This window comes from Pollicipes pollicipes, unplaced genomic scaffold (genome assembly GCF_011947565.3).
Source record: "Pollicipes pollicipes isolate AB1234 unplaced genomic scaffold, Ppol_2.1 Scaffold_5724;HRSCAF=6776_pilon_pilon_pilon, whole genome shotgun sequence".
NCBI classification, from domain to species: Eukaryota; Metazoa; Arthropoda; class Thecostraca; order Pollicipedomorpha; family Pollicipedidae; genus Pollicipes; species Pollicipes pollicipes.
Window position 1 is genome coordinate 3,882,693 of NW_023596746.1, and position 24,579 is coordinate 3,907,271.

The window sequence follows — 24,579 nt, forward strand, 5'->3', positions numbered from 1 at the left end:
CATCTCCGGGGCCTTGTCTGCCTGCTCACTAGGCCGTGCATCTCCAGGGCCCTGTCTGCCTGGTTACTGAGCCGTGCATCTCCGGGCCGCTGTCTGCCTGCTCACTGGGCTGTGCATCTCCGGGGCCCTGTCTGCCTGCTCACTAGGCCGTGCATCTCCGGGGCCTTGTCTGCCTGCTCACTAGGCCGTGCATCTCCAGGCCGCCGTCTGCCTGCTCACTAGGCCGTGCATCTCCGGGCCTTGTCTGCCTGCTCACTAGGCCGTGCATCTCCAGGGCCCTGTCTGCCTGGTTACTGAGCCGTGCATCTCCGGGCCGCTGTCTGCCTGCTCACTGGGCCGTGCATCTCCGGGCCGCCGTCTGCCTGCTCACTAGGCCGTGCATCTCCGGGGCCTTGTCTGCCTGCTCACTAGGCCGTGCATCTCCAGGGCCCTGTCTGCCTGCTTACTGGGCCGTGCATCTCCGGGCCGCCGTCTGCCTGCTCACTAGGCCGTGCATCTCCGGGGCCTTGTCTGCCTGCTCACTAGGCCGTGCATCTCCGGGCCCCTGTCTGCCTGGGTTACTGAAGCCGTGCATCTTCCTGGCCGCTGTCTGCCCTGCTCACTGGGCTGTGCATCTCCGGGCCCTGTTCTGCCTGCTCACTAGGCCGTGCATCTCCGGGCCGCTTGTCTGTCTGCTCACTGGACCGTACACCTCCGGGCCGCTGTCTGCCTGCTCACTGGGCCGTGCATCTCCGGTCCGCTGTCTGCCTGCTCACTGGGCCGTGCACCTCCGGCCGCCGTCTGCCCTGCTCACTGAGCCATACACCTCCGGGCCGCTGTCTGCCTGCTCACTGAGCCGTGCACCTCCGGGCCGCTGTCTGCCTGCTCACTGGGCTGTACACCTCCGGCCGCTGTCTGCCTGCTCACTGGGCCGTACACCTCCGGGCCGCTGTCTGCCTACTGACCAAGCCGTACACCTCCGACCGCTGTCGCCTTCTGACGCAAGCCGTACACCTCCCGGTGGCCGCTGTCTGTCTGCTCACTGGGCCGTACACCTCCGGGCCGCTGTCTGTCTGCTCACTGGGCCGTTCACCTCCGGGCCGCTGTCTGTCTGCTCACTGGGCCGTGCACCTCCGGGCCGCTGTCTGCCTGCTTACTGAGCGTGCACCTCCTGGCCGCTGTCTGCCTGCTCACCGTGCCGTGCACCTTCGGGCCGCTGTCTGCCTGCTGACCAAGCCGTACACCTCCGGGCCGCTGTCTGCCTGCTGGACCAAGCCGTACACCTCCGGGCCGCTGTCTGCCTGCTCACCGAGCCGTGCGCTCGCGCCGACAGGGCGGCACGTGATCGGCTCGGCGCGCTGCATGGACTTCAAGGAGCGCGCCGGCCGTCTGAAGGCTGCGGAGAACCTGGTGAAGCGCGGCAATCACCAACCTGGTGGTGATCGGCGGCGATGGTTCTCTGACAGGCGCCAACTGCTTCCGCCAGGAGTGGAGCAGCTTACTCGACGAGCTCCTCAAGAACTGTGAGCGTGCTGCGGGCCGTACTGGGTACTCCCTCCGCCGCCATCCCCGCCCCTCAGTGGACTCTGGGAGAGGGTGTTTGTCCCGGTGTTTAGATCGCAGTAAGCATGTTCCTTGTTTTCATGACGTCAACTTTGTTATGTATGTTTCTCGTGTCCATATGAAGGCAGCACAACGATCGGTCATCCCCACAGACTAACCAGTTAGTGCCCGAAATTATGGTTGTGTGTTTGGGGGGGGGGGGGGGGGGCGGGAGCCCCAGAAGCCAGGGAGCCTCATGTTTCCATGTCATGGCGCGACATTAATATTAATCCGCTTGCTTTAAGCAAGAAAGACTCCAGGCTCCCGTTTTTTTTAACATTAGTCGCTCTTGTTGAAAATCATCACAGCTTGTGCCATGTTGTAGCTACTTTGCTATTTTGCATTATACGCCTGAATGATCGCGGGGTATCTTCATTTAGCCAGTGCATTCTGGTGCATTGGATATGAGTTATGCTGCAATCCAGGGCAGGCTATTGTCATTTAACACCAATTAACAACACGAAGTACGCGCTGCCCATTGTGGCGGCGGGCCTGCTCGTGTGGTGTGAGTGAGCAAGAGCATCGCCGCTTCGGTGCCCAGTCGCTCTGCCGGCATCTGTCGGCTGTCGCCACGCTCTGAGCCTGGCGTGGTCGCCCGTGCGCCCGCAGCGAGGATCGCCGAGGGGGACAGGAAGAAGTACGCGCACCTGAACATCGTCGGCATGGTGGGCTCCATCGACAACGACTTTTGCGGCACGGACATGACAATCGGCACCGACTCGGCGCTGCATCGGTGGGTCGACCGGGCGGGGCCGACATCTGGACCCTACCCGCCCCCGTCCGCCTCCGCCCCGCCCCCACCTCTCCGACAGTGGTCGCCTTGGGCCGGTGCTGTCGTGACATCGAGCCTGGGAGCTGCGGCAGATTTGCCAGCGTTCAATCTTGGGGGGACTAGTCTGAAAGCGGGAGTCGCATGCCGGTGTTTATGGTGAATTCGATACTGGTGTTCTCAGCAGTTTTGCTCTCGCATTTGAAGGTAGTGTCGGTGCCCGTCCCGTGACAAGATGAGCTGTAGCTGGAAGCACGTACAGCATGATGGTGGGAGTCCAGTGCAGTGCGGAGAGAACATCGGGTATTAGTTCACAGGAAACTATGAGGGCTGGCATTGGCGAGGCATGTGTCCCGTCGACTAAATTGACTATCCCTTCTTGCTTACTTGTCCTTAACCATGAGATGGATTGCTGCGGTGCGAGACGGAGACAGCAAACGATCAGCAACATGCGTAACGAAATACTTGTTTTCTTCCGGAGTTGACCAACGTTAACTCCGGAAGAATCAACTGACCTATGTTCCAGTTGATTGACGACGCTCCCAGGCTGACGATTCATGAATTAGTTGATCATATTATAAGACGGTACTAATAGCCTTATTCCTCTTAGAATATATATAGGAGAGATAGATACATTGATATTTCGGCTACATGCCCTGGTCGAAGGGAATATCAGTAGTGAATCCAAAAGTCTGAATTGAGAATTAATTTTGAGTTTACTACTGATATTTGCAAATTATAAGTTGTATCAATTTAGAATTTACTGCTGATATTTGCAAATTGTAGATTGCATTAATTCTGAATTTACTGCGGATATTTGCTTTCATAAAGACATGTAGCCGAAATGTCAATGCATTTTTTTTTTTCTCTCTCTCTCTCTCTCTCTCTCTCGCTCTCGCTCTCGATCTCGCTCTCGCTCTGCTCTCGCTCTCGCTCTCGCTCTCGCTCTCGCTCTGTCTATGTCTCTGTCTCTGTCTCTGTCTCTGTCTCTGTCTCTGTCTCTGTCTCTGTCTCTATGTCTCTGTCTCTGTCTCTGTATCTGTCTCGTCTCTGTCTCTGTCTATGTCTCTGTCTCTGTCTCTCTTGTCTGTTCGGTCTCTGTCTCTGTCTCTGTCTCTGTCTGTCTATGTATCTGTCTTCGTCTCTGTCTGGTCTCTGTCTCTGCTATGTCTCTGTCTCTGTCTCTGTCTCTGTCTCTGTCTCTGTCTCTGTCTCTGTCTCTGTCTCTGTCTCTGTCTCTGTCTCTGTCTCTGTCTCTGTCTCTGTCTTCTGTCTCTGTCTGTCTCTGTCTCTCTCTGTCTCGTCTCTTCTCTGTCTCTGTCTCTGTCTATGTATCTGTCTCTCTGTCTCTGTCTCTGTCTCTGTCTATGTCTCTGTCTATGTCTCTGTCTCTGTCTCTGTCTCTGTTCTGTCTCTGTCTGTCTCTGTCTCTGTCTTGTCTCTGTCTCTGTCTCTCTCTGTCTGTCTCTGTCTCTGTCTCTGTCTCTGTCTCTGTCTCTGTCTCTGTCTCGTCTCTGTCTCGGTCTCTGTCTTGTTCTCTGTCTCTGTCTGTCTCTGTCTCTGTCTCTGTCTCTGTCTATGTCTCTGTCTCTGTCTCTGTCTCTGTCTCTGTCTGTCTCTGTCTCTGTCTGTCTATGTCTCTGTCTCTGTCTTGTCGTCTGTCTCTGTCTCTGTCTCTGTCTCTGTCTCTGTCTGTCTCTGTCTTCTGTCTCTGTCTCTGTCTCTGTCTCGGTATCTGTCTCTGCTCTGTCTCTGTCTCTGTCTGTCTGCTCTCTCTGTCTCTGTCTCTGTCTGTCTTGTCTCTGTCTCTCTGTCTCTGTCTCTGTCTCTGTCTCTGTCTCTGTCTCTGTCTCTGTCTATGTCTCTGTCTATGTCTCTGTCTGTCTCGTCTCTTGTCTCTGTCTCTCTCTCTCTATTCTCTCTCTCTCTATCTCTCTTCTCTCTCTCTCTCTTCTCTCTCTCTCTCTCTCTCTTCTCTCGCTATCTCTCTCTCTTCTCTTCCTCTTCTCCTCTCTCTCTCTCTCTCTTCTCTCTTCTCCTCTTCGTACTCTGTTATTGACGTGCATAACGTTCTTCGCAAATGCACTTATCCACATACGTAACTGATTGATCAAACGAACACTGGAGTAGCTCTGATATCCTTGTCAGCACGTGCAACTGTTACTATCACAAAAACTACATTCCGTGCAACGTCGGGGGCCTGTGAACTCCATGTTAAGAACTCAGTTGGTGTGTCTTGTGTTGTACATGATAAGTGTACGTTGCAACAACCGTAAACTCACATTATCACGAACGTTGAACGCGGCACTGGCGGCCGCTGTCCTGGCCGCGCTAATAGTGGCCCGCTGTTCCAGGATCATCGAGGCGTGCGACGCCATCTCGGCCACGGCCTACTCGCACCAGCGCTGCTTCATCATGGAGGTGATGGGCCGGCACTGCGGGTGAGTGGCGCGTCGCGGGGGACTCTGGCCCGGCGCCGGAGGTCGCCGCTCGCGTCTGGCACCGCGTGCAAGGCGGCGACGGCGCCCGAGCGCGGCGTCACGGGCGTCACGGGCGTCGCAGGCGTCACGGCTGGCGGACAGATCGGCCGCGGTGGCGGTGCTGGCTTGGTGAAGGCGCGGGTGCGCCGTGTTCGGGGTCCGGTGTGTAGCGAAGAGGCGCGGCTGTGCTGTGCTTGTTTGGGGAGGGCCACCCGTGTTGAGTCGGGTCTGTGTGTGCGTGTGTGCGTGAGTGTGTCGTCGAGTGCGCCGGCCCGTTGTGCGTCTGTTGCGGAGTGCCCAGACCGTTTGCGGCGTCGCGTGTGCCGTCCCGTCCTGAATCGGCGCCGTGTACATTGACCGTGAAGGCCGTGCGCCGGTCGTGGTCTGGCGACACCCGCTCTGAAGTCCGCCGTGGCACGGCAGCCTGAGCCGTGCTGCTGGCGGCCGCTGCGTGACGACAACAGTGGCCGTCTGCCGAGCGTAGTCGCTGTGACGTCTCGGGCCGCGTGCGCCCCGTGGTGGTGGGTGGGCGGCATCTGTCGCGAGGCCCCCGGCCGTCGCCCCGCGTCGCTGCGCGCCTTCGGCCTGACGGTGCCCGCCGACCAAGGTACCTGGCGCTGGTGGCGGCGCTGGCGTCCGAGGCCTCCTGGATGTTCCTGCCCGAGGAGCCGCCGGCGCTCGGCTGGGAGGCCACCATGTGCTCCAAACTGCGTATGGCAAGTTGCTATCGCATGAGGGGGGGGGGGGGGGGGGCGGTGGACTCTTACTGGCCCCTCCGCGTGACCCTCAGGCTGCTTTCGGCCCAGTCTGCTGGCAGCTGTGTTGCCTTTGTCTGCAAGCACCGTTCTGTTGTCCCGCCGGTTTTCGTTGATTTTCCAGCAGTCTCGCTCATGATGTGCTCGTATGTCTGCGTTTATGTGACTTGTGTTTGTGGTTTTATGGATGTCTAATTTATATTCAGTTGGTATGTACTTGGCACGACTAGATCGCTGTTTTTGGTTGTTTTTCATGCCATTCGCGCTGTATGACATGTCTGAGACCCCAGTCACCGTGCGGCCAGGCTGTTATGTCCGACTCGGCGCCCCGCCGTCCGCTGGCTCCTGTTCCCTGCCCTCTGACCCTCCTCCGCCCACCCTCTGCCCCGCTCCAGCTACCTGGGCCTGGTAACGGCCTTGACCGTCGAGGCTGACTTCGTGTTCATACCTGAGTGGCCTCCGGGCGACTGGGAGAACAAGATCGTCGCCAAACTGCACGCGGCAAGTCCCTTTTCCCAAACGATGGCACAATGGGTCTGTTCCCGTCGCTCCTTCAACAAATGAGATGAGCTTGGAGTAGGTTGGAGGAGCCACGGGAATGATCAAATTAGTTTAAAGGAGGTGAGAGGAGCGATGGGAACAGACCGGACGCTTTGATCGCGGGCATGCACGTGTCTGCGCGGTACAAACGCGCAGACTCGTTGCGTGCTGCCGCTTGCGCCTGAGTTATCCCGCTCTTGAGTTATGGGCAGCTAGTGCTGCAGCTCATATTCGGCTAGGCGCTTCGCCTTTGGTAGGGGGAGACACAGTCAAAAGGGCTACAGGTAATCCAGACAGTTTTGCGGAAGATGTAACGTCCGTGCACTGGTAGTGCCTTTTAAGGATATTTGCGTGTGTTTGATCTCACTACACTAGCATTGCTCGACGTGGGCAGTTTTTTATTTTTCTCGATGCTTCATTTTATGGGGCTGCAATTACCGAATGTCCGTTGAGCTGGATGGGATGCGTCACCGTAACCTAAGGCCCAGTGCCTGCCACAGCAGCCTACCAGATTGTTCACCCTACACCGTGTGGTACAAAATTCTAATCGGGGAAAAAACACTGCTGATGGTGCCTTACAAACGGGCCAGCTGAGAGCTCGTCGTTATACGAGTAGCCCGTTGACCAGCCGTTGCACAGTCCGGCCGTTTCCGGCGGCCCTGACTGTCGGGCGAGACGTCAGGTGACGCCTCAGCCCTGTCCGCCGTCGGCCGTCGCAGGTACCTGGCGCTGACCACCGCCCTCGCCGTCGAGGCCGACTTTGTCTTCCTTCCCGAGTGGCCGGCCGAGGTCACCTGGCAGCGGATCATGAGCAAGAAGCTGCGACAGGCAAGCCGCATGTCGGCGTTGGCGGGCGGCGCGCAGGCCTTGGTCGGCGGGCGTAGCAGAGGCTGGCCGCGCACTGGCGACGCCGGGGCGGCTGGGCTCGCGCTGTTTGACGCCTGGGGAAAACGCGGGGATGCGGCGATCCTTTGCGACACTCGCGGCTGGGTGATGCCAGCTAGGTATGGACTTGCAAACCTTTCGCACCTTCAATTTACCCTTGCTGCTCTACTCTTTCTACAAGGTTGTTTCTATCCGTCTTGCACATATCGTAACACCACTCTGCTTCGTCGTTGTTTTGGTCATGGTCGGCGGCAGCCACCCTCAAAAGCCGGGAACATCGCTGATCACGCCAGTCAAGCGAGCCGACGAAAGACCTCCGTCGCCAATCACGGGCGTACTTTTCAACCAAAACTGAGAACTTAATATGCCACGGGGGGCCGGTTTTCGTCCTCTCCCATCAGTGTCCAGACCCTTCATCAAACTCCCGGCGCCTCACCCGCGCGCCCCGGTGCCTCACCCGAGCGCCCCGGTGCCTCACCCGAGCGTCCCGGTACATCACCGGAACTCCCCAGGACCTCACCCGAGCGCCGCGACGCCTCACCTGAACGCCCCGGCGCCTCACCCGAGCGCCCCGGTACCTTACCCGAGCGCCTCGGTACCTTACCTGAGCGCCCCGGTGCCTCACCCGAGCGCCCCGGTACCTTACCCGAGCGCCCCGGTACCCTACCTGAGCGCCCCGGTGCCTCACCCGAGTGTCCCGGTACTTCACCCGAGCGCCCCGGTACCTTACCCGAGCGCCCCGGTGCCTCACCCGAGCGCCCCGGTACCTTACCCGAGCGCCCCGGTGCCTCATCCGAGCGCCCCAGTACCTCACCCGGGCGCCCCGGTACCTTACCCGAGCGCCCCGGTACCTCACCCGAGCGCTGCGACGCCTCACCTGAGCGCCCGGGCGCCTCACCCGAGCGCCCCGGTACCTTACCCGAGCGCCCCGGTGCCTCCCCCGAGCGCCCCGGTACCTTACTCGAGCGCCCCGGTGCCTCACCCGAGCGTCCCGGTACCTCACCCGAGCGCCCCGTAACCGTACCCGAGCGCCCCGGTGCCTCACCCGAGCGTCCCGGTACCTCCCCCGAGCGCCGCGACGCCTCACCTGAGCGCCCCGGCGCCTCTCCCGAGCGCCCCAGCGCCTCTCCCGAGCGCCCTATCTCGTCGCTGGCGTGCGTCGGCCGCCGGCCGTGCGCGCCGTGGCCGGGCGGGCGGGCGCTGAGCCCACCGTCGGCTCTGTGTCCGGGCAGCTACCTGGCGCTGTCGGCGGCCGCGGCCAGCGAGGCCGACTTCCTGCTGCTGCCGGAGAGTCCGCCCACGCACGACTGGCCCGAGCGGCTGTGCGAGAAGCTGCGCCAGGTGACGGCGTGGGGAGTGACGTGCCCCCCCCCCCTCCCCCACTAACCAGACGCGCCCCGTAGACGGCGGTCGCGCAGCCCCCTCTCCTCGGCACGCCCCGTGTCCGTCTACACCTGACGCCGGCCACGTCTGGTCCGTCCTCGGCATTTGTCCCAGCTGCTGCTCAAAACGCACCGGCTCTTGCGTTGGCACAGAACTAAGCGACGTGTACAATGACGCGCTCTGTTTCGCCGACATTGGGTATTTATTTTGTGCCATATCTGACGGAGCATGTATGCTTTACACGTTTTTGGAATTTGAAATGTGGCGTGCATTTTATATTGCACTTTATCCTATACGCTTCAATCAGCCCCCGTTTCGTGCAGCCTGGATGTTCAGCTCATTTCCGGCGACGTAGCGCAGACTTGTCGACTATTACGCACCCCTGGCCCATTACGTCCAGGATAACTTCTTTCCCGCAATGCCTGACAAGGTCCGTTCCAGCCCATTATTGAGCCAATCTCATTACTGCTTATCTTTTATTTATGCATTAAAGTGCATGCCAATGCCCCAAGTGCAAGAGCACACAACACTCCTTGTGCAAGATCGCACAACATCCCATGTACGAGATCACACAACACCCAATGCACGAGACCACACAACACCCAATGCACGAGATCACACGACACCCCATGTACGGGATCACATGACATCCCATGTACGAGATCCCCATGTACGAAATCACACGACACTCCATGTACGAGATCACACGACACTCCATGTGCGAGATCACACAACACCCCGTGTACGAGATGACACAACACCCCATTTGCATGATCACACAACACCCCATGTGCGTGATCACACAACACCCCATGTACGAGATCACACAACACCCCATTTGCAAGATCACAGAACACCCCACGTACGAGATCACATAACACTCCATGTACGAGATCACACGATACCCCATGTACGAGATCACACAACACGCCATGTACGGGATCGCACGACACCCCATGTACGAGATCACACGACACTCCATGTACGAGATCACACAACGCTCCATGTGCAAGATCACACAACATCCCATGTACGAGATCACACAATACCCTATGCACGAGATCACACAACATCCCGTGTAAGAGGTCACATAACATCCCGTGTACGAGATCACACGACACTCCATGTGCGAGATCATACAACACCCCATGTACGAGATCACACAACACCCCATGTACGAGATCACACAACACCCCATTTGCAAGATCACAGAACGCCCCATGTACGAGATCACATAACACTCCATGTACGAGATCACACGATACCCCATGTACGAGATCACACAACACCCCGTGGACGAGATCACAAATATTGTGCAGTAAACAGACATTGTATGTAAATGTCTAGGAGGATGTGACGCAGGATAGGCTGCTCGGTGGCACGATGCGTACAATTTAGCAGTAAGGATTTTGGGGTGGAAGTCGCGAGGAAACAAATTAACTTGCCACACCGAACTATGTTTGGGACTGTGAACGTCGTCGTGCTGCTTCCCACCTTTCAAGGTGTGCTTGAGGTCTCTTTTCACTGTCGAAGAAGACTAACACGATGCTCCCACGTCCCCACCGGCCGCACCCGTGTTGTTTATTTGTTTATTTGTATATTTAGGACGTGAGCATTCCACAGGCAAAAGCCCAGTTACGGATGAAGTCCAGTTTTGAGAACAATAAAGATAAGATACACACGAAAACAAAAACCCAACCAAACACACACACACGCCCACACACATTACACACAGTCGCGCAACAAGTCGTCAAGAAAATGTTCCGCGTCTGCCGGCGAACCTAAACAAATCAGATCGGAATGATTTTGTTGGATGAAAAACGTTAGTTGAAGGAAAATGCCGCAAAAATTAATTGCAGACAGCGGGTAGTCGTGCGACAAATCCGTTTTTAACAGTATTGACCCTTGCAAATGGCTGGTGGAAAAGGGCGACATGCCGAGAACGCTGGACGGGTGTAGCCAGACTGCACAGTGATTTCAGGTGAGCGCGGTCAAGCCGGTGATGAAATATGATGTAAAGAAATAAGATGTCAGACTGAGTGAAGCGTGGCTTGATAGATGATGTTTTAAAGAAAGCGAGAAGATGCTCACAATCCAGTGGAGGACACCGAGGCTGGCTACTCGAACCCAGCCATATGAGAAAACGGTGTTGTAGCCTTTCGAACCGTGGAAGATGGGAAACGGCAGCACCGCTTCAAATAACGCTACCGTGCGCTATCAATGGTCTCACATGAGCGTTGAAGAGGCGCCTGACGAGGGCACGGCATTTGCACGCTTCGCATGAGAAGGCCCAGCATCCTATTTGCCTTCGAGACCGCTGAATCTATGTGATTGGCAAAGGTTAGTTTGGTGTCCAGCAAGACGCCAAGATCACGAATCTGCTGGCAGCTATCCAAGCGGTGACCGTCTAGTGCGTATGAGTAGTGAGCAGGCGATTTGCGGAGGGTGAATGATGTGGTATTGCACTTAGCTGGGTTCAGTTTCAGTCCCCAGTTTTTGGACCATTGGACCATTGGACCATTGGACCAGAGGCGATCCAAATCTGCCTCAAATGTAAGACAATCTGCTACGTCGTCGATTCGGTGATAAATTTTCGCATCATCAGCGTTCATAAGGCACTCTCGATTTGGTCAGGAACATCAGCCAGAAAACAGGCGAACAGCAACGGTCCTAAGATGCTGCCTTCCGGGGCACAGAATGAACACAGATGTCAGGACACATATCGCAGTGGAATCCAGTCAGACTGTTTGCGGTTCAGCACCACGCGTTGTGAACGATTGCTGAAGTACGACTCCAGCCAGCTGTACGCACGGCCGGTGATGCAAAAAGAATAGCGGAGCTTGTGTAGCAGAAGGTGATTCACGCTGGTGAATGCTGAAGAGTGATCGGTGTAAATTGCATCTGTTTGTGAACGTTTTGAGATGTACAGCAATGTTAAAGAACATGAAAGGTTTGTGATGCAAAAGCGCTTTGGCAGGAATCCGTGCTTTGCTGGGGATGGGGCGGGCAGACAAACCTGTAATAGGCTATTGTTCACAACTTCTCCAATATTTTTGAACAGATGGGAAGTAACAACACAGTTCTGTTATTTTCAGGCAGCTTTTTGGGCCCCTTCTTATGCACCGGTGTCACATTCTCGTGATTCCACATGGCGGGGAAGACGCTGGAGCGTAGAGAAAGCTTGCATATTATTTCTAACGGAATAGCCAGCTCCTCGGCACATTCCTTGAGAATCCGGGCACTGAGCCCGTCGGGACCACAGACCTTGTGTGCACTGAGGTAGCGTTAATCCAAGAGCATCGAGCAAAGGTGGTCAGGCAATATACAAACGTCAGGATCACAGAACTTACGAGCAAAACGCATTCAGACAGTTGGCACGCTACTCATCACCCTTGTACACATTGCCATCGCACTCAAGAACGGAGGATATGTGCGCTGATGACTTCAAGGACTCAACAAAGACCAAGAACGTTTCGGTTGCCCTTGGTCTCGCATTAGACCCAACAAATACTCGGGATATTTAGCATCAGCTGCTGTTTTGAAGTCGGCTCTAGCAGTACGGTGCCTAGCGATATTGTGGGCGGTCGGAAGCGCTTTCTTACGTCTGTGTGCCATCTCCCTGTCACGCAGCAAGCCTCGAACGGGCCGGTCAAACCATGGAGGAAATTTCTTTCGGAGCTCAACAATAGGTATGAAGTTTGCAGTGGTGGCGAATACAAGATCATAGAACAGATGGACGGCATCATCAACACTTAAATCATTTAGAATACGCCAAGGAATGACCCCGAGAGCAGTGCGCAGACCGTCGAAGTCTGCCTGTTTGTAGTTGTAAGCCTTAGATCGGGAAGGGCGGGAGGCCGGCCCACATTTTACAGAAAACTGGGTCGTTACCATGCGGTTGTCAGAGTTGAAAATACCGTCACCGACCTCAGACGCAGCAGCTCCTACCCTTTGTCTAACTCTTTGTCAGGATTTAATCCTTGTAGGTCCCGTTAGTGTCATGCGTCCGCCGAAAAACAGTCCAGTGATGCACGGGACCAAACGCGAGACACCGCCTCCACCACCTGCCTCATGGCAAACCAGACGGATGGCCTTCCTTTGCTAGGTCAGCGTTGGGTCCGAGGGGCCGTGATGTTCGGTCCGAGTAGTGTGACCAAACAGTCGGCAAATAACGCCTTGTTTTATTATTTGCATGCTATTCGGCATCTATTGATACCTTTCTGGTCGCTGCTTGCCTTGTTAATCCCTCCGTTTCGCTTGTCTTCTATCCCTCAATCCTTCAGCCTGCCTGCTTTGCTTGCGCGAGCTAGCGCAGATGCACGTTGGGTACGCTTGCACACACGCGCGCGTTCTGCTGCGCTGGGCGGCTTCGGTTGTGAGTTGCGCACAGGGGTGTCGATTTGTATCATTTTGTGAGGGCCCTGCCTTTTTCAATGCTGATCTCCTCTGAAAATTGCTTTGGTCCCCTGGCATTTTTATGGGGCATGTTAAAAAATTTGGGGGAAACGCTCTAAGTCTTGCGAGTATTACCTGCTTCCAGCATCATTTGAAAGCCATGGCTACTGTGCTGCTAAAATCGGTATTAGTGTGTGAATGGTGGAAAACCAATCCTGTTCGTCAAAACAAAATGCGGTAATTTTCAGCAACATATTCAGGAAACGTTGAACAGTCGAACTCTCGCCCCCCCCCCCCCCCCCCTACCCAGTCTATCATTTACACAAATCGACGCCCCATGGCTGTGCGTCCGGCGAGCAGGACGTCTTTGCCGCTTGCGAGCCACGGACAAGCGTGCTGCGCAGAGCAGGCGTTATCTCTGCAACGGGAGGGAGTAGAAACTGAAGGTGCCACTGGTGGCGGTAAGCCATCGGCGCCAGGTCACCGCCTTGTCCTGGGAGCCTGGTCTGCAGTGTGCTGCGACCGCGGTGGTATACCACGGAATGTGTGACGCGCCGACAGCCCGTATTTCGCTTGCGCTTTTGATACATCACTTTCAAATTGTGTACTTTTTCGAGATTTTGTGATGTTTTTTGATAGCTTTTGTGCTTTGCTCGGTCTGTTTATCACCGCCCGTTCAGGCCCTAATCCTCAAAGCCCCGTAAGACTTGGTTGGGACCACTTTGTGCCGTCGCGACGTCACCTGGTGGCGGCGCGCGCCTCTCGCCCCACCGGCGGCCGGCTGACCCGCGCTCGTGTGCCGCGAGCAGGAGCGCGAGCTGGGCCAGCGGCTCAACATCATCATCGTGGCGGAGGGCGCCATCGACCGCGACGGCAACGCCGTCACCGCCGACAAGATCAAGCAGGTGAGCCGACTGGAGTCCGGCAGGTGTCGGATGGCCAGGTCTGACTGCTGCCGTGCTGGTGTTACACTGTCTGGAGCTGCCGCGGGGTTGGTGTCCCACAATGTCTGGAGCTGCTGCCGGGGTGGTGTCACACTGCCTCTGGAGCTGCTGCCGTAGTAGTATCACACTGTCTGGAGCTGCTGCCGGCTTGGTGTCACACTGTCTCTGAAGCTGCTGCTGGGTTGGTGTCACGCTGCCTCTGGAGCTGCTGCCGTAGTGGTATCACACTGTCTCTGGAGCTGCTGCCCAGGGTGGCATCACACTGTCTCTGGAGCTGCTGCCCGCGGTGGTGTCATACTGTCTCTGGAGCCGCTGCCGGGATGGTGTCACACTGCCTCTGGAGCTGCTGCCCGGGATGGTGTCACACTGTCTCTGAAGCTGCTGCTGGGTTGGTGTCACGCTGCCTCTGGAGCTGCTGCCGTAGTGGTATCACACTGTCTCTGGAGCTGCTGCCCGGGGTGGTATCACACTGTCTCTGGAGCTGCTGCCCGGGGTGGTGTCATACTGTCTCTGGAGCCGCTGCCGGGATGGTGTCACACTGCCTCTGGAGCTGCTGCCCGGGATGGTCACCCTGTCTCTGGAGCTGCTGCCGGGTTGGTGTCACACTGCCTCTGAAGCTGCTGCCGGGTTGGTATCACCCTGTCTCTGGAGATTCTCCCTGGGGTGGTGTCATACTGTCTGTGGAGCCGCTGTCCGGTATGGTGTCGCACCGTCTCGTGGGCACCTTTTCCATTGCAGTATCCGTTGCACGCCAGCTGGTCCTCAGGCGCTGTCACCGACTTGTTTTGTTTAGCTCACGGGCTCTGCCTTAGATATCGGTGGTTACGTGAGCCGACGTCTAATTTTCTGGGCCGTGGACAAGCGACTGCCGTCGAAATGTGCCGAACCCGCCACTGGGCCAGGCTGTCTGACCCGCTGTCCCAGCGTCTCCGACCGTGTCCCTCACCCCGGCGGCGGTGGTCTGTCGGCCAGGTGGTGGTCGACAATCTGGGCTTCGACACACGCGTCACCGTGCTGGGCCACGTGCAGCGCGGTGGCAGTCCCTCAGCCTTCGACCGCATCCTGGTGAGTGGTCCGCTGGCGGACGGCCGCGGTCAGCACGGAGGTCCGGCGCGCACGTCCGGAGGTTCGGCGCGCACGTCCGGAGGTCCGGCGCGCACGTCCGGGAGGTCCGGCGCGCGCGTCCGGAGGTCCGGCGCGCACGTCCTGGCTATCTCTGTCGCCATCCCCCAGGTTATCACAGTCGCGTCTAGAAACTGTCAGTTGGGAGAATTGTGGCAGTTGAGGAAAACGATGGACGAACTTAAAGAGTAATGTGATTTCATCTATTGCTGTGCGGAGCGATTGTGACGTGGAGCAATTCGTTTATAGATGGCAGCACAGGTGGTCATTTTATGCTCTTTTGCAATAGATACCTTAAGCGTACTCATTGCATTACTTCTTTTTGCTCAGTTGTTTCTTTTGTATGAACCAAAGCAACACCTTTTCGACTTAGCCTTTGGAAGGAAGCGACAAAATTTATTGGGCGCTATTCCTTTTTCATAGCTAACTGCTATGGGGTTCAACGTTATCACCTGGTGTGGTCTATTGTCAGTGGTTGCCTCTGTATCAGAATGGTTGGGAAGAGTGCTGTTGCTCAACATATCCTCACGGACATGGTGTCTGGCAGGAGGGACGCTGGATGGGTTCGGGTGTCCCTGTGGTATCGGAGCCTTCTCAGTCTGGGACTGGCACCATCCTTTTCAATCGCTCGAGGTACCAAATGAGTGCCGTGCGACCCCAGAGAGACGCTCGTCCCCTGTCGTCAGCAGCCCCAAATGGGCGTTGTGTAACCATCGACTGCCTTCCCTCTGACTGTCGCGCATCCCAGAGCCCTGAATGGTGCGTGCCAAGGAAGGGTGTGGGGTGGCCCAGCACTGAGTTCACCGCGATTATCAGGATCGCGGGATGTGTGCCTGGTGACCTGCAACGGACCGTGCTGCCATCTGGCCAGTGTGCCGGAGCGGTTCCCTGCAACCATGGACTAGTGACCTGCTGCCCGACCGTCAGGGGTGTCATGGCACCGCTGACTGACCCCCGGCTCGCCGTCCCGTCCGCCGTGCCGTGGGTGGGTGCCGTGTGCCCCCGGACTGACCCGCCTCTCCAACGGTCAGGCGTGTGTCAGCGGGGCTGCGTGATCCCGTCTCCCGGGCCGACACCTTCTGTCGCCGTCCGACGGGTGTCGTCTGGTCCGGACTGATACTCCGTCCGTGGTCGGGAGACGCCCTGTGTCCTATCGCCGTCAGACTCGGGCCAGCTCGCTCCCATCGTCAGACTCGGACCAACCCGCTCCCGCCGTCAGACTCGGACCAGCCCGCTCCCGTCGTCAGACTTGGACCAGCTCGCTCCCGTCGTCAGGCTCGGACCAGCCCGCTCCCGTCGTTAGGCTCGGACCAGGCCGCTCCCGTCGTCAGCACTGCTTGACGCGAGTCGTAAGGCTCCGGGCGGACGCTCGCTTCCGTGGCCGGCGCTGCGAGACAGGTGTCATGTGACCCCGCCTGACGGCCGTCTCTGCTCGCCAGGGGTGCCGCATGGGTGCCGAGGCGGTGCTGGCGCTCATCGAGGCCACGCCGGAGACCGAGGCCAGCGTCATCTCCCTGGACGGCAACCAGGCGGTGCGCGTGCCGCTTATGGCCTGTGTCAAGAAGACACAGGCCGTCGCCGCCGCCATGGCCGACAAGAACTGGGAGCTGGCCGTCGAGCTGCGCGGCAGGTGGGCAGGCGGCCGGGCGGTGTCGGCGTCTCCTGCCCCGGGAGGGGGTGGACGGGGGGGGGGGGGACGCGGCAGGTGGGCAGGCGGCCGGGCGGTGTCGGCGTCTCCTGCCCCGGGAGGGGGGGGGGGGACGCGGCAGGTGGGCAGGCGGCCGCGCGGCGTCAGTGCCTCCTGCCCCGGGAGGGTTTTGAGTCGTGGCAGGTCGGTGGGCAGCCGGCCGGTGTCAGCGCCCCCTGCCCCGGGAGGGGATGGGTCGCGGCAGGTGGGCAGGCGGCCGGGCGGTCTCGACGTCTCCTGCCCCGGGAGGAGGGGGGGGGGGGACGCGGCAGTTGGGTGGGCGGCCAGGCGGTGTCGGTGCCTCCTGCCCCGGGAGGGGGTGGGAGGGGGGGGGGGGGGGTTGCGGCAGTTGGATGGGCGGCCAGGCGGTGTCGGTGCCTCCTGCCCCGGGAGGGTTTTGGGTCGTGGCAGGTCGGTGGGCGGCCGGCTGGTGTCGGCGCCCCCTGCCCGGGGAGGGGTTGGGTCGCGGATGGCGAGGCGCCACCTGTTGGTGGTGGAAGGTGATGCCGGGTGGCGCGACCGACCGGTGGTGAGGGTGATGCCGGGTGGTGCGGGCTGACGGGTGCACGGACTGGTGCGCGGGGACTGCACGGATGAAGAACAGCAGCGCTGTCGCCACAGCTCCGTGGCACACTCTGCACGCTGGCAGTGATGCGTGCTTGGTATGTTGGCCGACGCTGCAGAGCGCATGGGTTCGTGTGATGTGACGAAAGGAGCGTCTGGCACCATCCATTTCTTGCCGTGGTTAGCGATACATTATGAGTAATTAGCGATCTGCAATGCACAAGGAGTAACTAACTGAAATGCACCCAATCGTGGAATCACTAGGGCTAGGGTTTTGTCCTAACTTCATCTTGTTCCGTCATCAGTAATAACTTGACGAAGTCCAGCTTCAGTGAACTGTTCGTGAGTGATGTGAAGAAGATGTTCGGACTGGGGTCCATCATCAGAGCTGGTAGCAGTCAGCCCCAGACTTTAAGTGTGGGCTGTGATTTTAATAATCCGCGCGACCGGGGACTTCTGGAGTCGCGATGGACTCATGTACCGCTTGCGTTGGACCGCTTCAGGAGCTTTGCCCGCAACCTGGAGACGTACAAGATGCTGACTCGTCTTAAGCCGCCCAAGGAGACCATTGGAAAGGTAAAGCCGTGGACCTGCTGGGCTCCAGGGACTGGACGCTATTGACGTGGCTGAAGTAGGATATTTTGGATATGGTTGTCATCTTTCCGTCACGAGCAGCATGCAGAAAAAATGTGTTTTCATCGGCACACTGTTGTATGTGTAGTCTCAAGCTATTTTGTCTATTTGGTGTCAGTGCACTGGTACAAATGGCTGCGGTGGTTTTGTCCACGGTGATGCTCTCACTCCGATCCGACGGCCGGAAACGGAGAGGCGTATTTGTGCCAGGTATTTTTGGTAACATTCCACCTGTATTTTGACGGCACGTGCGCATTGTGTGACGAAGTTTCCTGTTGTTTTTAATATGTATTCTCTCACTTACAGATGGTGCGGGTAAGTGAGGCTGACGCTTTGTGTGCCCGTAGTACTGTGCATTGCTTCAAGGCTTCGTCGGCATTCTCTCACCCACAAGATACGGCTGTCCATTGACATGCATTGGGATACAGGACAGCACTGAGCGGACGTGTGGGATGCCGCGCGTGTAAATCCAGCCTTGGGCAAGCGGCAGGAGAGGGGCGGAGTAGCCGGCTGTCCTGACAGTTCTGGTGTACTCAGGATGTTGTCGAGCTCGTCAGAGCAGGTGCCAGTGCCAGCTTGTTCTTTATGTGATGTGCAGCGGAGAAGACGCGTCTAACACGTGCGTTTTGTTGTCCTCGTGCCAGCAACATACCCTCTGGGATGAGGTACGGGCAAGACGTTACGTGGTTCGACATGTCTAATGACCTGTCATAGATCAGCATGAGACGAGTCATTGCTTTTGCGAGCGTCGAGCTGATCATTGTTCCTTGCAGCATTTCGTTACCTCATAGCAACCTTATAGGAAAGCATGACTCCACGTTACATACACCCATACGTTAGGCCGGCACACGGTCCCTGGCAGCAGCGGCGCTCGTCAAGCTTGATTGGGCGGCTGGAGTCCCGGGCGTGTTGCAGCACTCGCTGGTGTCCTCGGCTGGCCCTGTGGGACAGGGCGCGGCTGTCAGCCGAGCTCGCGGTCCCGGCGAGGACCCGGCCCGGACGTCACCCCGGGCCGTGTCGGTCCAGGCGCCCCTTGTCCCTGATCGCCGGTGTCCTCGGCTGGCCCTGTGGGACAGGGCGCGGCTGTCGGCCGAGCTCGCGGTCCCGGCGAGGGCCCGGCCCGGACGTCACCCCGGGCCGTGTCGAGCTCGCGGTCCCGGCGAGGGCCCGGCCCGGACGTCACCCCGGGTCGTGTCGGTCCAGGTGCCCCTTGCCCCTGCTCGACATCACGGGCTGGTGCTATCCTGCCATCTGACAGGCGCTTGCCTACCTCTCGGCAACGCTCGAGGTCATGTTTTTTCGTCATGCCCTCCCTCGCCGCGAGGCGATTCGCATCTGGCCTTGGCTTGCGGCCGATGTACCCAGTAGCTTCAACAGACATATTGCCGATGAAGCACAATGCTTATGTCCACATCCCGTGTCGAAGGCGTCGATTGTTTAGGAACACTGTGAAGACTAGTAGCCATTGCCAAAGACAGCGCTACTAGACACCACAATTGACACTCAACGCTGCAGGGACCTGTCCGATGTTGTTACCTATGGTGATATATTTAAGGCTCACGAGCTTGCTCACGTATTTGCTTGTGAGCATGGGTTCGGCATTAATATGTGTATGTTTATCACGCTAAGCTTCCTGACCTTGAACATGACCCCTGGCAGATTGTTGCGCATGAATGCAGACGCGGAATTTGATCTCTATGTGTTCCTTCGGACAGATAGGATGAACTGTGTTGGCAGTTTTCGCATGCATCTGCATGAAGTTGCAGACAGTTGGTAGTTCATGTAATTCGGCATCGGTTTGTGTGTGCATCCATCGCGTCGCAGAGAGACCATGCCTGCGTGACTGTCGGTGGGCGGTCGTGCGCCTCGTTGTGACGCTCGGATGCCGTTATCCTGGTGTACTCGGAAGCTGGAAGCTGGAACAGGCCCATTTATGAGATGGAATAACGGACTCAATTCAGTGAATGAGACGATCAACTCGTAGTTGCCGTGGTCGATGTGGTCAACCGACTTGTTCGTGCCGCCTGTGTTGCTTTTTGTGGCTGCATCTAGGGATAGTCCGTCACAAAATTGGGTCGCTGGGTCGCGTTCGGCAGCCTTCAAAATATTGTATGTTCCGATTGCTGCTCTGTCGGCGACGGGCACGCTTGTCGTCTCGTCTTTTTGCCGGCGAGACAAGCGTGAAATGCACCGGCCTGGTAGCGAATCGCTGAGCGTGCGCCGAGCAGCAGCTGTCTGCGTTTTTATCGCCCGGCCAGACGTGCGCCGGCTGGGTGGGCCCTGCTATCAGTTCGGAGACCCACGGTGAGACTGATGGCGCTTGCTGCGCCGACGGCTCCGCGGGAATGGTGACTGTCTCTGGCCAGGTTGACCTGGGCCCGCCGATGCTCGTGCGTGATGTCCGATGTCCCATCGCCTCCGGGTAGCTCACCGCCGTGGACGCCTTCGGTAGCGTTCCGGTCAGACGAGGTGGTTGGACGCGCCCCGCCAGACGTCAGCTGGGGCCCCTAGGAATGGAAACAGCGCGCGGTGGTGCAGCGAGCCGCCGCGCCAGTGTCGCGCCTTCGGAACGGCGTCTGCGACCGCTGACAAGGCGCCGCCTTCCACACCCACAGCGGGCTGCCTATGGTCGGCGCCGGGCAGCGACCCGTGTGTCCCCTGAGCTCAGCTGACTGCGGCGTGCGCAGACACCGGCGGCGTCACCCTGGCCATCCGCGCCGCCGCCGTCACGGCTCGGTGGCTGCGTGGCGCCGCCGGCTGGGGCCCGTCCGTGGTGACGCCGCGCGCCGCTGCGACGTGGCGATGACGCCGCGCGCTGCTGTGACGTGACGGTGACGCCGCGCGCCGCTGTGACGTGGCGATGACGCCGCGCGCCGCTGTGACGTGACGGTGACTCCGCGCGCCGCTGCCGGCAGGGCGGTCACACTCTAGCCGTGATGCACGTGGGCGCGCCCTGCTGCGGCATGAACGCCGCCGTGCGCTCGTTCGTCCGTAACAGCATCTACCGCGGCGACACGGTGCTGGGCATCCAGGACGGCATCGAGGGCCTGGTGGAGGGCCATGTGAGTACGGACGGCGAACGGCAGCGTGAGCGGGGCCGAACTAAGCGGGAGGGGCGGCGGCGATGGTGCCATCTGCCCTGAGGGCAGTGGGGTGAGTGCAACACTGGCAGGTACCGTAGCGGCCCACCAAGCTGTGTCTGTCTTAGGCAATGCAGCTACCGCATAGCGGAGCACTAAGACGACAACCGGACAGCGCCTCGACACTAAGCAGCAGCAGCACCGTCGTGGGGAAGCGTGGCCTCCACGGAGGCAGAGCTGCGGTGTGCCTGCTTACAGCTGGCCGAGCTTGGTTGCGGGTGTCAAACGGTCGGCGGCCTGTCCTGTGTCGGACAAGGGGGGGGGGGGAAGGGGGCGTGTCAGCGCGCGACCGCGGTGGTAACGCCGGCGCCCGAGCCGCCAGGCACAGCCGGCAGCCGGCGGCGGCGCGCGCCCCGGTCGCGTAAACAGCGCTGCCGGCCGCACTCGCCGGCTGGCGGCCGGGCCCGCCCGCGGCCCCGGCGCTCCGCCTGCGCCGCCGGACGGCTGGGAGTGCCGACGCTTCTGCCGACGCTGCCGATTGACGGGGCCGGGGGCTCCGACGCCACGCGATGTACGCGACACTGCGGACCGACTGGGGGATGGGGAGGGGGGGGAGGGGGGAATCGGGACACTGCCGACATGCTGCTGATGGGGTCGACGCGGGCTGGGTTGAAGGTGCCGGCTGCGGCGGCGGGCTGACGTGGACCAGCAGCGGACGCATGGCTCCTGCAGCTGCGGAGGGGTCCCGGGCTCAAAGATCAAGTCGCGTGCGCTGAAAAAACAATCATGCGCCTGATGCCGCCGCAGAATGTTGCCGCGAGCGCCGGGTGTGTGTTCTACGACCTGCGTCAGAGTTATGACTCTCAAATCGCAGCGTTTACGGCCGCCTCGAAACACGTGTGGCTCCGCGCGGCCGGTGGCCTGCGCGGTGGTGGCGCCCAAAAGCCCGGAGAATCATATAGACGTGCGCAGTGCCGCGGGTGCGCCTGGCCAACCCAAGCCCGTGCCCGTGCCCGAGCCCGAGCCCGAGCCCGAGCCCGAGCCCGAGCCCGAGCCCGAGCCCGAGCCCGAGCCCGAGCCCGAGCCCGAGTCCGAGTCCGAGTCCGAGTCCGAGCCCGAGCCCGTGCCCGTGCCCGAGCCCGAGCCCGAGTCCGAGCCCGAGCCCGAGCCCGTGCCCGAGCCCGAGCCCGAGCCCGAGCCCGAGCCCGAGCCCGGGCCCGAGCCCGAGCCCGAGCCCTAGTTGACAGCCGTCTTTGTCCCCACAGGTGAAGGAGATGGGCTGGGGCGACGTGACGGGATGGGTGCCGCAGGGTGGCGCCTTCCTCGGCACCAAGCGCACCCTGCCGCAGAAGTACATGCCGCAGGTGGCCGCCAAGTTCAAGGAGTATAAGATCCAGGTGGGGGCGCGGGAAGCACCCGCCCGGCGCAGACGCGCGCCGCCCGTGGGCCTGGCGCGGTGAGACGCGCTCTGGCGGCGGCGGCAGGCGGGGACGCGGGCCGTGCCGCTGGGATCGGGCGCGGCGGCACGCTGCCGCGCTCCTCCGCCTCTGCGCCGCGCTAGGTCAGCCTGGCCCCGTCGCTGTGTTGATATTGTCCGGCCGCGGCCGGCGCCCGCGCCGGCGCCTGGGTCGGGGTCGCTGACATCGGCAGACGCGCCGGCGCCCTGTGGGGCCGGGCCGCGGCGTGGCTGGTGGCGCGGCCCGCCGTCGAGTCCTCTCCGGGCCGCGGGGCGGCGCTGATGGCTGCTGCCCGGCGCGCCGGTGGCGCCTCTGGGGACTCCGGCCCTGCCCCCAGTGTCATGGGCAGATAGTTGGACACGTAGGCCGACCAGGGGGCGTTTCGTGCTGGCAGCGTCGGATCGCTCAGCCGGCCGCAACTGTGCTATATTATGAACCTGCCCCCCCCCCTCCCCCCCACCGGGGTGTGAGACAACCACGCCCGTCCGGGCCCCTTTGAAATTTTAACCTTAGACACCGTATGAGAACACAACCGTTGTGAAGGTATTGTGAAATCATGAAGAGTGCACACCAAGTATTTGACATTTGGTCAAATGTGAGGTCACCAAAGGTCATGAAAGGTCAAAAACAAACGGTCTGATAGCTGCAGTTAACACCCATGCTTATACGTCACGACAGATTTGAAGGCACGGAAATAAGCGTTAAGACTGTGGCAAGTACATTCGGATAATTTGTGTTCCCCGCAAGGGACAGGTCAGACCAGGTCACCGTTCAAAATTGGTCTACCAGTAGCCTACGAGGATTATGCTTTTTCACAATGTGCTCTTAAGTTTATATGACCAGGAACAGCTGCGAGACAAAAGTATTGCAGGCACGAAAGCGTTATTTTAGGCTGACCCACTGGCTATCTGAGGTCAACTTGGGTCAAATTTGTAGGTCACTCAGATGAAAAACTTTACGTGTTAGCTGGGTCTATGTAACCAGTGCAATGCCTTTCTGTGGGGAGAAATAGTGCGTTGTAAAACTACAGGTGCTTAAGATCGCATAGCTGTTTACATTATACATATTCTCTTCGACGCTTGGCTGCGAATTTGTAAAGGACTGGGAGCAGGCACGTTGGTACATGACATTAGACGTCATCAGCTTCGCAAACACAGTAAGGAGGTAGTTACACGCGTCACACTCGTTCATCTAGTTTCTCTGCTACTGACAATATACGTCATTGACCTTGGATGACCTCACGTGGCCTTGCGTGCTATCACATGACATGTTATTACCTCGTTATGCGTTAGAATAATATCACAACAGGATTTCAGTGGAGCATTCGAAGTCTGTGTCCAAAATTATTGCGAAAACTGCTCACTGAGTTCAGCATGCGTTTTGCAGAAGGCACCCTTAAAGGTAAGTCGTGCCCCGGTCCAAGGCAATGTGCTCTGTGGTCATATGATGGTTTTGCACGTGGTTTAATGCTTTTTTCCTCATAAACGGACGCCAAGACTACACAACTGTGTACAAATTTACATATCTTATGGAAAAGAAAAAATGAGCTCATTTCAGGTCATTGACCTCGCATCTTTCGAAAAATCTGAAGTATACAAACCGTAGGTACTGTCATGCTCTCAGACTTCAGCAAGTTGGACAATAGCAATTGACCAACCCAAAAAAAACTTGTGGTCAGAGTTATTTTAGAGGCAGACCTCTTTGACCTCACCTAGACCAGGTCTTGGTAGGTCAAAACTATAAATCGGCACAAAGTATGCCAAGTGGATGGATGAAGGGCTATTAAAAGCTTTGTGTCGCTGCGAGCCTTCGTTCTAGACCTGCGCTCGAAAAAACCTTGGGGGAAGTCAACTCCCCGGCCGGGCGCGGACGAGATGTGTGAGGACGTCTGTGTTGCCGGCTGGGCTGTGGAGCGTCTTGCCACTTCGCTGACGTGCAGCCGGCTTCTTTGTATTCGGAACTGGGCGTCACGTGTAAATTGCGGACATCGTTGGAATGCCGCCAGATGGGTCTCGTTGCCAGCCGGCACTCTGCCATCTGGCACATCAGGCGACATTTGCTATCATGTTGTTTTGAAAGAAGACGTCGGGTGTATACACACTTGAGTGCAAATTGATAAGACGGTATTGGTTTCGATGTTGTTCCATTTGGATCAGTCATTGCCGTTCCATGGCGGACAAAATCACTTTAAACACTTGCTACGCAGGTCTTCAGATACGCGTCAATCGCCTTATTCCGCAAAGCATTGATGTGTTGAATGCGTAACCCTAATGTTTGGAAACCATCGCATTAATTCATGTTTCT

The 24,579-nt window shown here is 58.5% G+C and overlaps 1 protein-coding gene across 1 annotated transcript in view; it reads left to right on the forward strand.

Moving 5' to 3' along the window:
- Pfk (ATP-dependent 6-phosphofructokinase) overlaps positions 1-24,579 on the forward strand; it is a gene marked incomplete in the record, with an annotated part of 57,173 nt that overhangs the window by 18,208 nt on the left and 14,386 nt on the right. Inside the window, 8 exon segments of the mRNA XM_037226771.1 lie at positions 13,598-13,693; positions 14,705-14,797; positions 16,294-16,484; positions 17,609-17,681; positions 18,045-18,053; positions 18,383-18,403; positions 20,654-20,800; positions 22,084-22,215. Of these exon segments, the coding sequence (XP_037082666.1) occupies positions 13,598-13,693; positions 14,705-14,797; positions 16,294-16,484; positions 17,609-17,681; positions 18,045-18,053; positions 18,383-18,403; positions 20,654-20,800; positions 22,084-22,215 (762 nt within the window).